The 13,413-nt window shown below is 38.7% G+C and overlaps 1 protein-coding gene across 2 annotated transcripts in view; it reads left to right on the forward strand.

Moving 5' to 3' along the window:
* The first annotated feature begins 8,772 nt into the window (after positions 1–8,772).
* Positions 8,773–13,413, forward strand: part of LOC136337511 (UDP-glucuronosyltransferase 2B31-like) — a 34,038-nt gene continuing 29,397 nt past the window's right edge. The window contains exon 1 of one of the 2 annotated variants that reach the window (XM_066278721.1): positions 8,773–8,926. In XM_066278721.1, the coding sequence (XP_066134818.1) occupies positions 8,794–8,926 (133 nt within the window). In that variant the 5' untranslated portion in view covers positions 8,773–8,793. The remainder of the gene's footprint in view (positions 8,927–13,413) is intronic. The other variant, XM_066278719.1, reaches the window with a different exon arrangement.

Below are 13,413 nucleotides of genomic sequence, written 5' to 3' on the forward strand. Positions count from 1 at the left end.
TATTGATGAGTTTAATTTTTTTTTTATTTGACAATCTAAGAAAAATTGGTCAATGTCTTGATTAAATTGCCAGATGTTGCACCTTTTAAAAATTCTTGGCAGTTTAAAACCATTGATCTACAGTGACAGGTCATTACTTCATTCATTGTGGTGAACATTTTGTAACATATAGTAATCTTTAATTACAATTTTGTACACCTTAAACTAATAAAATATTATGTCAATTTTAATAATAAATAAATTTTTTAATAAAAAGCATTTCTAAAGTAAGCATTATATTCTTTTTTGGACACTATATATATATATATATATATATATATATATATATAAATTTGTATGAACACAAAGAAAATCATTAGAATGTAAACAATTTATAATGCAAAGGATTTATGTTCCTTTAAAACAGTTAGAGTTATGTGGAGTTGGACAAGTCAAATAATCTCCTATGCCTTACTTCCCCAATTAAATGGATATCATATAATGATACTCTCTTCATTTTGAGGTTGTTGAAAGGAGAAATGAAAATATGATATAGCGTTGAAAACATTTGTTCTATATACGTGTTGAATGTAGCAAAATTCAACTTGCATCAATAACAATCACTATTAAATAAACAATAATATGTCCATAATGATTCTAGTTTCTATATAAATAACTATACATATTTTAAATGTGACATATTCACAGATAAATAGTAAAAATCCTGGAAATTTTTATTTTAACTATGTAGGAATTAAATTTATGGATAAATCAATGGCTGACAAACTAGAGTCTCAACTCCAAATCTATTTGTCATCTATTGATTTTAACTGAGGTACATTCATAATAATAAAATTATAATAAAATTCACTATTTTAAAATTTTGAAGTGAGCAATTCAGGGGCATTTCATCCATTTACCATGTAATGCAAAATCACCACAACCAGATCCAGGGCATTTTCATGACCTCCAAAGGACACCCACCCATTCACTAAACAATCACTTCCCATATCTCCCTCTGCGTGTCTGGACACTGGATATTCTGTCCTGTTAGGCTAGATTCCATCTGGGGAAGGAAGAGAGGCTAGGAGCATGGACATTTAACATGTGAGTCCCTGTGAGTCTACTGTTGGATCTGGTTGAGGGGTTTAGCCACATTTGAGAAGGGCACAGTGAGCCCCAGGAGAGGACTCTCTCATTCTTCTTCCCTGAGACTGAGGTCTCAACAGCTGAAAAAAATTCTGCAGAGGGGACTGTCAGCCACATGTAGTCTGAATCAGCTTCTCAATTTTTGGGAAGAAATAAAATTTGAGTATCCAATAGTGACTGAGGGAACCAGCTCTGAAGTAGGGGCTACATTCCCCATACTGAACTCCTGATCAACAGACTCCTGAAGCAGGGGTCCCACAAACATTGTATGCACAACTTTAGCTGTCCAAACATACCAAGCATGCCACCTGTAGAGGGTTTGGTTAGGTGAGGCCAACTTGATCCCACAATACAGTTTTAACACAGAAGATTCTATGGGAAGACCAGGCAGCTGCAAGAGGAGGAGGAGCAGCTGAAAAGTGGAGACTAATCTTTCAGAGCTTGGAACTTTTATAGAGCTGTTGTTATCTCTAAGCAGGGAAAAACTGACCCTTATACAAAGGTTGGCCTCTCCCACAGTACCTAGACACAGAAAATGCAGACCCAAACTTCAAAAAGTGCAGTACCTGGTTACAAACAACAACTGACGTCAACCCAAGAAGAACTAGAGCCTACAGTATTGTTAGTGGGTAACAGACATCACCAACCCTAGACTCCATGACTTACACAAGCAGCACATCCAAAGGAGGAGGGTAGAAGGGACCAGACACTGTAGAGAATAAATATGCAAAACAAGACAGATTTTGTACAATGAGCAATACACATGATCAAGGTTAACCCTTAAAGCCAGCCAGCCTGAAGGGATAACCATACCATGAAAGAACCAACAGCATCTAATACTCACAAAGAACAAGAGGGGAAATAGTACCCTCAAGAAGCGTTCTTAGAACAAGAAAAACAAGTGGCCTTGAGGATAGTACCACTGAGCCCATCTTCTTCATAAAAACCACACAAAAATTTTAAAGTAAGACAGCGTTACTTTATACACACACAAAATGGGCAGACAGAGAAACATGACCCAAATAAATCAAGAAAGAAATTCCTAGAAAAAGAACAGAATGAGATGGAAGTAACCGAAATACCAGATGCAGAGTTTAAAACAATGATTTTTAAAATGCTCAAAGATCTTAGGGCAACAATGGATGGACATAATGAGCAACTAAATAAAGAGATAGCAAACAGCAGAAAGGACATTGAGATCATAAAAAAGAACCAGTCAGAAATGATTAATACAATATCAGAAACTAAGACTGCACTAGAAGGACCTAATAGCAGGCTGGATGAAGTAGAGGATCAAATTAGTGATTTAGAGGAGAAGATAAGCAAAAGTATGGAAGCAGAGAAGAAAAAAAGAAAGAGGCTCAAAACATCTGAAGAAACTCTAAGAGAGCTCTGTGACAACATGAAGAGAAACAACATCTGCATCATAGGGGTTTCTGAAGGAGAAGAGAACAAACAAGGAATAGAGAACCTTTTTGAATAAATCATAGCTGAAAACTTCCCAAAATTGATGAAGAAAAAAGTCACACAAGTTCAAGAAGCACAGAATTCCACTAAAGAGGAACCCAAGGAGGCCTACAAAAAGACACATCATAATTAAAGTGTCAAAGTTAAGAGACAAAGAAAGAATATTAAAAGCTACAAGAGAGACCCTGGCCAGTTAGCTCAGTGGTAGAGCGTCGGCCTGGCATGTGGAAGTCCCAGGTTCAATTCCCGGCCAGGGCACACAGGAGAAGCACCCATCTGCTTCTCCACTCCACCCCCTCTCCCTCCTTTCTGTCTCTCTCTTCCCCTCCTGCAGCCAAGGCTCCATTGGAGCAAAAGATGGCCCAGGAGCTGGGGATGGCTCCTTGGCCTCTGCCCCAGGCACTAGAGTGGCTCTGGTCATGACAGAGCAACGGCCTGGATGGGCAGAGCATCGCCCCCTGGTGGGCGTGCCAGGTAGATCCAGGTCGGGAGCATGCAGGCGTCTGACTGCCTCCCCGTTTCCAGCTTTGGAAAAATACAAAAAAAAAAAAAAGCTACTAGATAAAAGAAGTTAATTACCTACAAAGGAACCCCCATAAGTATGTATGACATCCAACTTCTCAGCAGAAACACTTGAAGCCAGGAGGGATTGGCAAGAAATATTCAAAGTGATGCCAACCCAGAACCTACAACCAAGACTTCTTTATCCAACAAAGCTATTGTTTAAAATTGAAGGAGAGTTAAAAAGCTTTCCAGAAAAAAACTAAAACAAAACAAAACAAAATTTCAAAAAATTCATTATGACAAAACTAATACTGGAAGAAATGTTAAGAGGCCTGCTGTAAACAGCACAAAAGAAAAATAAATTAGGATAAAGAAAATTGTAGATTTAAATAATAAAATGATATTGAACAACTACATATCAATAAATAATCTTAAATGTCAATAGATAAAATGGTCTAATCAAAAGACATAGTCTAGCTGCATGGATAAGAAAACAGGACCCGTACATATACTCTCTAAGAGAGACCAACCTCATAACAGAAGATATACTTAGACTAAAAGTGAAGGGATGGACAAAAGTATTTCAAGCAAATGAAAATGAAAAGAAGAGCAGGGTAGCAATACTTATATCTGACAAAATAGACTTTAAAACAAAGGCTACAGTAAGGGATAAAGAATGTCACTACATAATGATAAAGGGAGCAATCCAACAGTTAGATATAACCATTGTAAATATTTATGTGCCTTATATAGGAGCACCTAAATATATAAAGCAGATTTTGATGGACATAAAGGGCGAGACCAACAGCAATACTAAAATAGTAGGAGATTTTAATACCCCATTTACATCAATAGGTAGATCCTCCAGACAGAAAATTAACAAAGAAACAGCAGCCTTAAATGACACACAAGATCAACTGAATTTGATAGATATCGTTCAAACCTTTCACACCAAAGCAGCAGCATATACATTCTTTTCAAGTGCTCATGGTATATTCTCTAGGATAGACCATAATTAGGACAAAAAATGAATCTCAATAAATTTAAGAAGATTGGAATCATATCAAGCATCTTCTCTGATCACAATGGCAGAAAACTAGAAATCAACTACAATAGAAAAACAGAAAACATTCTAACACTTGGAAGCTGAATAGCATGTTATTAAATAACAAATGGGTTAACAATGAGATCAAGGAAGAAATAAAAACTTTTCTTGAAACAAATGAAAATAAAATACAACTCAAAATTTATGTGATGTAGCAAAAGCAGTCTTGAGAAGAATGTTTATAGCATTACAGGCATACCTTATGAAGCAAGAAAAAGCTCAAATAAACACCTTAGCCTTGCATCTAAGAAGAACTAAAAAAAGAAAAACAAATAAAGCCCAGAGGAAGTGGAAAAAAGAAATAATAAAGATCAGAGCGGAAATAAATGACATAGAGGCTAAAAGAACAATACAGAAGATTAGTGATACCAAGATCTGGTTCTTTGAAAAAGTAAACAAGATTGATGAACCTTTAACCAGACTCATCAAGAAAAAAAGAGAGAGGACTCAAAAAATAAAATTAGAAATGAAAGTTGAGATGTAACAACTGACATCAAAGAAATACAAATGATTGTAAGAAAATACCATGAAGATTTGTATGCCAAAAAATTGGACAACTTAGGCAAAAGGGATAAATTCCTACAAACATATAATCTTCCAAAACTCAATCTGGAAGAATCAGAAAATATAAACAGAATGATTACAACAAATGAAATTGAAACTGTTAACAAAAAACTCCCAGCAAACAAAAGTCCTGGACCAATTGGCTTCACAGGTGAATTTTACCAAATATTCAAAGAACTAACACCTATCCTTCTCAAGCTATTTCAAAAAGTTCAAAAGGAAGGAAGACTTCCAAGCTCCTTTTATGGGGCATGCATAATCCTCATTCCAATACAAGGTAAAGACACTACAAAAAAAGAAAACCATAGGCCAATATCCCTGATGGACTTAGATGCTAAAATTCCCAACAAAATATTAGGAAACTGGATCTAGCAACACATGAAAAAAATCATACATCATGATCAAGTGGGATTTATTCTGGAGAGGCAAGACGGTACAATATTCGCAAATCAATCAATGTGATTCATCACAGAAACAAAAAGAAGGATAAAAATCACATAATAATATCAATAGATGCAGAAAAAGCATTTGATAAAATTCAGCACCCATTTATAATTAAAACTCTCAGAAAAGTGGGAATACAAAGAACATATCTCAACAAGATGAAGGCCATCTTTGACAAACACATGGCCAACATCATACTCAATGGGAAAAATTTAAAAGCAATCCCCTCAAGGTCAGAAACAAGGTAGGGGGTGCCCCCTTTCACCACTCTTATTCAATGTAGTTCTGGAAGTCCTAGACACAGAAATCAGACAAGAGGAAGAAATAAAAGGCCTCCAAGTTAGAAAAAAAGAAGTAAAACTGTCATTATTTGCTGATGACATGATACTGTACATAGAAAACCCTAAAGTCTCAGTCAAAAAACTACTAGACCTAGGCCCTGGCCGGTTGGCTCAGCGGTAGAGCATCGGCCTGGCGTGCGGGGGACCCAGGTTCGATTCCCGGCCAGGGCACATAGGGGAAGCGCCCATTTGCTTCTCCACCCCCACCCCCTCCTTCCTCTCTGTCTCTCTCTTCCCTTCCCGCAGCCAAGGCTCCATTGGAGCAAGGATGGCCCGGGCACTGGGGATGGCTCCTTGGCCTCTGCCCCAGGCGCTAGAGTGGCTCTGGTCGCGACAGAGCGACGCCCCGGAGGGGCAGAGCATCGCCCCCTGGTGGACAGAGCGTCGCCCCTGGTGGGCGTGCCAGGTGGATCCCGGTCGGGTGCATGCGGGAGTCTGTCTGACTGTCTCTTCCTGTTTCCAGCTTCAGAAAAATACAAAAAAACAAACAAAAAAAAAACAACTACTAGACCTAATAAATGAATTTGGCAAGGTGGCAGGATATAAAATTAAAATTGTGAAATCAGTGGCATTTTTATACACCAACAATAAACTGCCTGAAAGAGAAATTAAGGAAACAGTCCCCTCACTATTGTAATAAAAAGAATAAAGTATCTAGGAGTAAATTCAACCAAGAGTGTAAAGGACTTGCACTCAAAAAATTATAAAACATTTATAAAAGAAATCAAAGAAGATACAAACAAGTGGAAGCATATACCATGTCCATGGATAAGAAGAATAAAAATCATTAAAATGTCTATATTACCCAAAGCAATCTATAAATTCAATGCAATTCTTATTAAAATACCAATGATATATTTCAAAGATATAGAACAAATATTTCAAAATTTATATGGAACCAAAAAAGAACACGAATGGCCTCAGCAATCTTGAAACTGAAGAATAAAGTGGGAGGTATCACACTTCCTGATATCAAGTTATCCTACAAGGCCATTGTACTCAAAACAGCTTGGTATTGGCATAAGAACAGGCATACGGCCTGACCAGGAGGTGGCGCAGTGGATAGAGCGTTGTATTGGGATGCGGAAGACCCAGGTTGGAGACCCCTAGGTCACCAACTTGAGCGCAGGCTCATCTGGTTTGAGCAAAAGCTCACCAGCTTGGACCCAAAGTCTCTGGCTTGAGCAAGGGGTTACACAGTCTGCTGAAGGCCCGTGGTCAAGGCACATATGAGAAAGCAATCAATGAACAACTAAGGTGTTGCAACGCGCAATGAAAAACTAATGATTGATGCTTCTCATCTTTCCGTTCCTGTCTGTCTGTCCCTGTCTATCCCTCTCTCTGACTCTCTCTCTCTCTAAAAAAAAAAAGAAGAGGAATACGGATCAATGGAACAGAACAAAGAACCCAGAAATAGCCCATGCCTTTATGGTCAATTGATATTTGACAAAGGAGGTAAGAACTTCCAATAGAGTAAAGACAGTCTCTTTAATAAATGGTGTTGGGAAAACTGGACAGGTACAGGCAAAAAAAAAAAAAAAAAGAAACTAGACCCCCAACTTACACCATTCACAAAAATAAACTCAAAAAGAATAGAAAACTTAAATGTAAGTCATGAAACCATAAACATCTTGGAATAAAATATAAGCAGTAAACTCTCCAATATTTCTCATAGCAATATTTTTGCTGATTTATCTCCATGGCAAGTGAAATAAAATACAGGATGAACAAATGGGACTATATCAATCTAAAAAGATTTTACACAGCAAAAGACACCATGAACAAAATAAAAAGACGACCCACACAATTGGAGAACATATTCACCAATACGTCTGATAAGGAGTTAATAACCAAAATGTATAAAGAACTTCTAAAGCTCAACACCAGGAAGGCAAAAAGTCCAATTAAAAAATAGGCAAAAGAACTGAAGACACTTCTGCAAAGAGGACATACAGATGGCCAATAGGCATATGAAAAAGTGTTCTAAGTCACTAATCATCCGGGGAATGCAAATTAAAAACACAATGAAATACCACCTTACACCTGTCAGAATGGGGCTTATTAACAAAATAATACACAGTAAGTGCTGGTGAGGGTGTGGAAAAAGGAAACCCTCCTGCACTGCTGGCTGGAATGCAGACTTGTGCAGCCACTGTGGAGAACTGTATATGTTTTCCTCAAAAAATAAAAAATGGAACTGCCTTTTGACCCAGCTATCCCACTTTTCAGAATATATCCTAAGATTACCAAGGTACTGATTCAAAAGAAGAAATGCACCCCATATTTATTGCAGCATTGTTTACAATAGTCAAGATTTGGAAACAGCCCAAGGGTTCATCAGTGGATGAGTGGATTAAAAAGCAGTGGTACATACACACAATGGAATACTACACGGATGGTAGAAAGAAGGAAACCTTACCTTGTGTGCCAGCAAGGATGGAGCTGGAGATTATTATGCTAAGTGAAATAAGCCGGGCAAAGAAAGAAAAAATATCACATGATCTCACTTATGTGGTATCTAACAAACAAAGTGAACTGAGGAATGGAAGAGAAGCAGAGGTGGGGTCCCAAGGACCAGAGGGACAGCAGTCAGAGGGAAGGGGGATAAGGGGATGGGATTAGAGAAGAGAAAGGGATTAGTGAAACTATATAAACATAACACAGAGATACAAATAACAGGACAGCAAATTCTAGAGGAAAGTGAGGAAGGAGTTAGGCAGAGGGGGGCAAAGGGGGTATAAAAGGGTCACGGGGGGCGTGAGGGAATTATATTCAGTAGGACACTTGAATCCATGTAAACACAACAAATTAAAAGTAATAATTATTTTTTTTATATAAAAGGAAGGGTGCTAGTTGTGGCTCCATCCCAGGCTCCAGGTGTGTCTGTCCAGACTTTTTTCACAGACTTCAGTAGTGTGTGGCTCCAGAAGTCTAGTGGATATCGCCTCTAATACCCAGAAGAGTGGTCTGCCTGCTTTATGCACAGATTCAACTGAGTCTCCCATGAATTTGAAGCATCAGTGATAGACTGGGGAGAGTGTGTGTGTGTGTGTGTGGGGGGGACCTTAGGTCTCAACATCAGAAAACTGAGTCAGGACTATGCCCCCTGCTTCCTGACCTCTCAGAATGACCCGTGGTCATGTCTGGGGTAGGAGAGACTCCGGAGGGGAGGGCGGAGCAGCTGCTTTTTCCCAGGCTGATGCCAGTCAGCAGGGAGTGCTCCACCCAAGAAAGATTGCAATGGTTTACCAGAGTATGACTCAGCAAAGTGGTTCCGGTTTCCATCCCCCAAACTTGTTTCTCCATGGACCTCCAACTTTACACTTCTCTCAAACAACTCCAGTCCTCTCAGCTCTCCCCTGCCAGAGTCCTGGTAAGTGGCTGTGGAGGAAGTTTTCTGGGTGGGCCCTTTAAGAGGGAGCCTGCGTCCTCCCAGGACACTCTATCTTTCCCTCAGACAGAAACTGGGCTCTTTTTGCAGCTAAATGCTGTCTGGGCACTTCTTCTAGGCTCTGGGGTTCTAGGCTGGGGCTGAGCCCCCACACCTATCAGGGCGGCCCCCCTGCAAGGAGAGTCTCTCCGGACCCTCAGCCACAGCTCACACCTGGGAGCCAGCAGTTCTTTCCCTGTCTCTGCCCTTCCTACCAGGCTGGGTATTGCTTCTTTGGAGACCCTTGGTTATAGACTCACAAAGTGATATTTTATTGTGATTTGTCCCTGACTCTTAAAAATGTTAAGCATCTTTTCATAAGCTTTTTGACAACTTATATACCTACCTTGGAGAAATGTCTGTGAGGAACCTCTGCCCACTGTTTAAACTGCATTGTTTTGTTTTTATGCTTTTGACTTGTAAGAATTTCTTATATATCCCTAATACAAGTTCTTAATCAGATACTTGATTTGCAAATATACTCTCCTGTTATGAGGGTTGTCTTTTCACTTCTTGATGGTGTTGTTTGAAATACATAAGTTTTCATTTTAATGAGGCCAAATTATCTATTTCTAATTTGGTTGTTTCTGCATTTGTATAATATTATAGAAACTACAGCCAAATTCAAAGTCAAGATTTACTTTTATGTTTTCTAATATGTGTTTTTAGTTCTTTCTCCTACATTTAGGTTTTTTGTACATATTGACTTGATTTTTGTTTGATAGAGATAAGAATCCAACTTTATTCATTAGTGTATGAATATCCAATTTTCTCAAATCATTTGTGTAAAGAGCAGTTCTTTCTCCATTGAATTGTTTTTCCACCTTGCCAAAAATCAATTGCTCTTAAGGTGAAGGCATATTTCTGCATTCTCCTGTCTATTTTATAGATCTGTGTTCCTATCCCACACAGTCTTGATTACTATGGATTTGTGTTAGATTTTAAAATCAGGAAGTTTGTGTCCAACAACTTTACTCTTTTTCAATAGTATTTTGGCTATGTACTGCCACTTTCAGCTCTATATAAATTTCAGGACCAATTATTCACTAGCAATAAAGGCCATTAGCATTTTGTTAGAAAATATATTGAATGTGTTTATAGCTTTGGGAGTTACTGCCATATTTACAAGTAGTCTTGTCTGTGAACATTGTCTTTCCAATTATTTAAATCCTCTTAATTGCTTTCAGTAATATTGCATAGTTTTACTGTACAAGATTTTTACTTTTCTGGCTAAATTCATTCTAAAGTATTTTATTCTTTTTGATGCTATTATATATAATTATTTTCCTTTCAAACTTTTCATTACCAGTGTTGAAAATACAATTGACTTTTGTATGTTTGCTTTGTATACTGAATTTCTTGTGAATTTGTTTATTAACTATAAAGAATTTGTGGATTCATTAGAATTTTATTTTGAAAACATCAACGAGTAGAAATAGTTTTAGTTTTTCTTTTCCAATTTGGATAACTTACTCTCTCTCTTACGTTATATGTCTGGCTAGAACGTCCAGTTCACTATGAAATAGAAGATATAAATACAATGTAGATGAAAAGGAGGCCGCAGACTAAAACTGATAAGCTCAGGGGAGACCTGTATAGCGTGCTTTAGAAACTCTGAGACCTAAAGTATCCACATAGGATGGTCTGGAATGGAAATTTCCTATCTAAAAGCCAGTCATGGCAGGTTGTCATGTCCTAAGCCAGTATCTTACTTGACAAGGGTCAATATTTACCTTAACTGAGCCTGTCTGTTGTCTTTTTGCATCTGCAATAACATATCTTTGAAAGGACACAGTAATCCCCTTTTTTATTCAGACCCCTCCGTGTACAATCTTCCTGCAGAATAAGAGATCACAGAACCCCTGCCTCTTATCTTGTTCTCTCTCATACCATCTCCGCATGCTGTAAATCAGGGGTCCCCAAACTTTTTACACAGGGGGCCAGTTCACTGTCCCTCAGACCGTTGGAGGGCTGGACTATAAAAAAAACTATGAACAAATCCCTATGCACATTGCACATATCTTATTATAAAGTAAAAAAAAAAAAAAAACGGGAACAAATACAATATTTAAAATAAAGAACAAGTAAATTTAAATCAACAAATGGACCAGTATTTCAATGGGAACTATGAGCCTGCATTTGGCTAATGAGATGGTCAATGTGCTCCTCTCACTGACCACCAATGAAAAAGATGCCCCTTCTGGAAGTGCGGTGGGGGCTGAATAAATTCCTGAGGGCACTGTTTGGGGGGGGGGCGGGGGCAGCACAGGCTGTGGTTTGGGGACCCCTGCTATAAATGTTAATCATGAACTATTCTGTGCCCACAAATGTAAAAGAAGTATATGCCTATTTATTTTATTTTATCCCTTCTCAGAGACTTTCCTGCTTTCCTTTCTCCCATCCACTTAATCTATTAGCTATGGATTTCATGCACCACACTTCTGATGCATAAAATAAGTGGTAGAACTGCCATTTTCAGGAGCACTTTCTCGATCTGTTGAGATTTTTTTTCCTGGCAATTGTCTTCAGTTGATTCAAATAAACTCATAAAAATTCTCTCCAGATTTAGGTGTTTCTTATGTTGACAGCTATCTTGGTTTTGTTCCTGATTTTAGGGGTAAAGCTTCCAGTCTTTTATTATTAATTATCATGTTAGCTGTGGACTTTCAGACATGTTCTTTTCCATGTGAGAATATAACTCCTGATACTAGTTTATTGACTGTTTTCACAATGACATTGTGTTAGATTTTCTTATGTTTTTCTGTGTTTATTGATATGATCATGTTTCTCTCGTTCATTCTATTGTGTGCTGTAATCGGTTGTTGCATATAGAATCACATTTACATACCTGGGAAAATAACCAATTTAGAAATGCTGTATAATATCGTTAAATGCTAGTAGATTCAGTTGGCTAGTATTTTGTTGAGGATCTTTACATCTATATTTATAAGGGCTATTAACCTACAGTTTATTACTTGTGATTTTTCTGGGTTTGCCTGCGGGGTAATGACGGCCTCATAAATTTGTTGGAAAGTGTGAAAGAACACACTCTTTATAGTGTTTGAAAGAATTCTTGAAGGATTTTCACAGAATAAAATGCATGCTCTCTTGCTCTCTCTTTTTTACAAAGAAAAACAATTCATTCCATTACAAGCACTTACACAGGTAGTCATGGAGAGTTAAGAGGCCTGCTGGTGTAACATCCACTGGAAACAGATGATATAGATCTAGTGGTTAAGGACTAACTCCTACGGAGAAAAATAACATTTATCTAGGATTAATTTTAAAAAAATACAAACTATTGATTCAATCTTCTCAACTAAACTGGACAGTCTGCCTGTGGTATAACTTTCAGGTAAAAGCATGAATCATTAGAGTTTGGTGGTCTCAAGCACTTTTTATAAAAAGTCAGCAGAGAAAGGAAAAAATAATATAAAAACAGCTGAAGAAATGCTCTATCTTAATTCTTGCCTTCATTTCTCCCACGCTAATAGCTCTTGCGGCCCTGGCCGGTTGGCTCAGCGGTAGAGCGTCGGCCTAGCGTGCGGAGGACCCGGGTTCGATTCCCGGCCAGGGCACATAGGAGAAGCGCCCATTTGCTTCTCCACCCCTCCGCCGCGCTTTCCTCTCTGTCTCTCTCTTCCCCTCCCGCAGCCAAGGCTCCATTGGAGCAAAGATGGCCCGGGCGCTGGGCATGGCTCTGTGGCCTCTGCCTCAGGCGCTAGAGTGGCTCTGGTCGCAATATGGCGACGCCCAGGATGGGCAGAGCATCGCCCCCTGGGGGGCAGAGCACCGCCCCTGGTGGGCGTGCCGGGTGGATCCCGGTGGGGCGCATGCGGGAGTCTGTCTGACTGTCTCTCCCTGTTTCCAGCTTCAGAAAAATGAAAAAAAAAAAAAATAGCTCTTGCTTCAACTCTGCTAATTTACAGAAGAATGCTGCTTGAGTCTAGAGTTCTTGCAAGAATCCTGGTCAGTCAAAGGAGGCTTTTCAGGAAATGTTGGGAAAATGTGCACCAAGTCAGTCATTAAAAAATTACAGGAGTTTCTAGAACACAGCTCAGCGGGAATCAATGGACAGACTGATAACAAAGGGATTTAGAAGTTTCATTTTTTTTATGTGGATCCCTTCTGGCCCCTTGGATGTCTTACTGTCTGTGGCCCTCACCCACCTCGAACCTTGCCCCTGCCCTCCTCTCATAATGTGACATGAAAAAAACAACTGAATTTGGGGATCTCTATTGATGGTTTTCAGGATTAGTTTTTCCATATTCTCAGTTGGCACCTTCTCAATCAATAAACCTTTCCTTACTCCAAACTCTGATATTTTGTTTATTGGCCTTTCCTTTGAAACTTCAGGCACCAGAACATTATACCTGTAATAGGATTGGTATTATTCTTCTGTGAATATTTAGTACACAATTTATCAATAA

Source organism: Saccopteryx bilineata, chromosome 5, assembly GCF_036850765.1.
Source record: "Saccopteryx bilineata isolate mSacBil1 chromosome 5, mSacBil1_pri_phased_curated, whole genome shotgun sequence".
Classification (NCBI taxonomy): Eukaryota; Metazoa; Chordata; class Mammalia; order Chiroptera; family Emballonuridae; genus Saccopteryx; species Saccopteryx bilineata.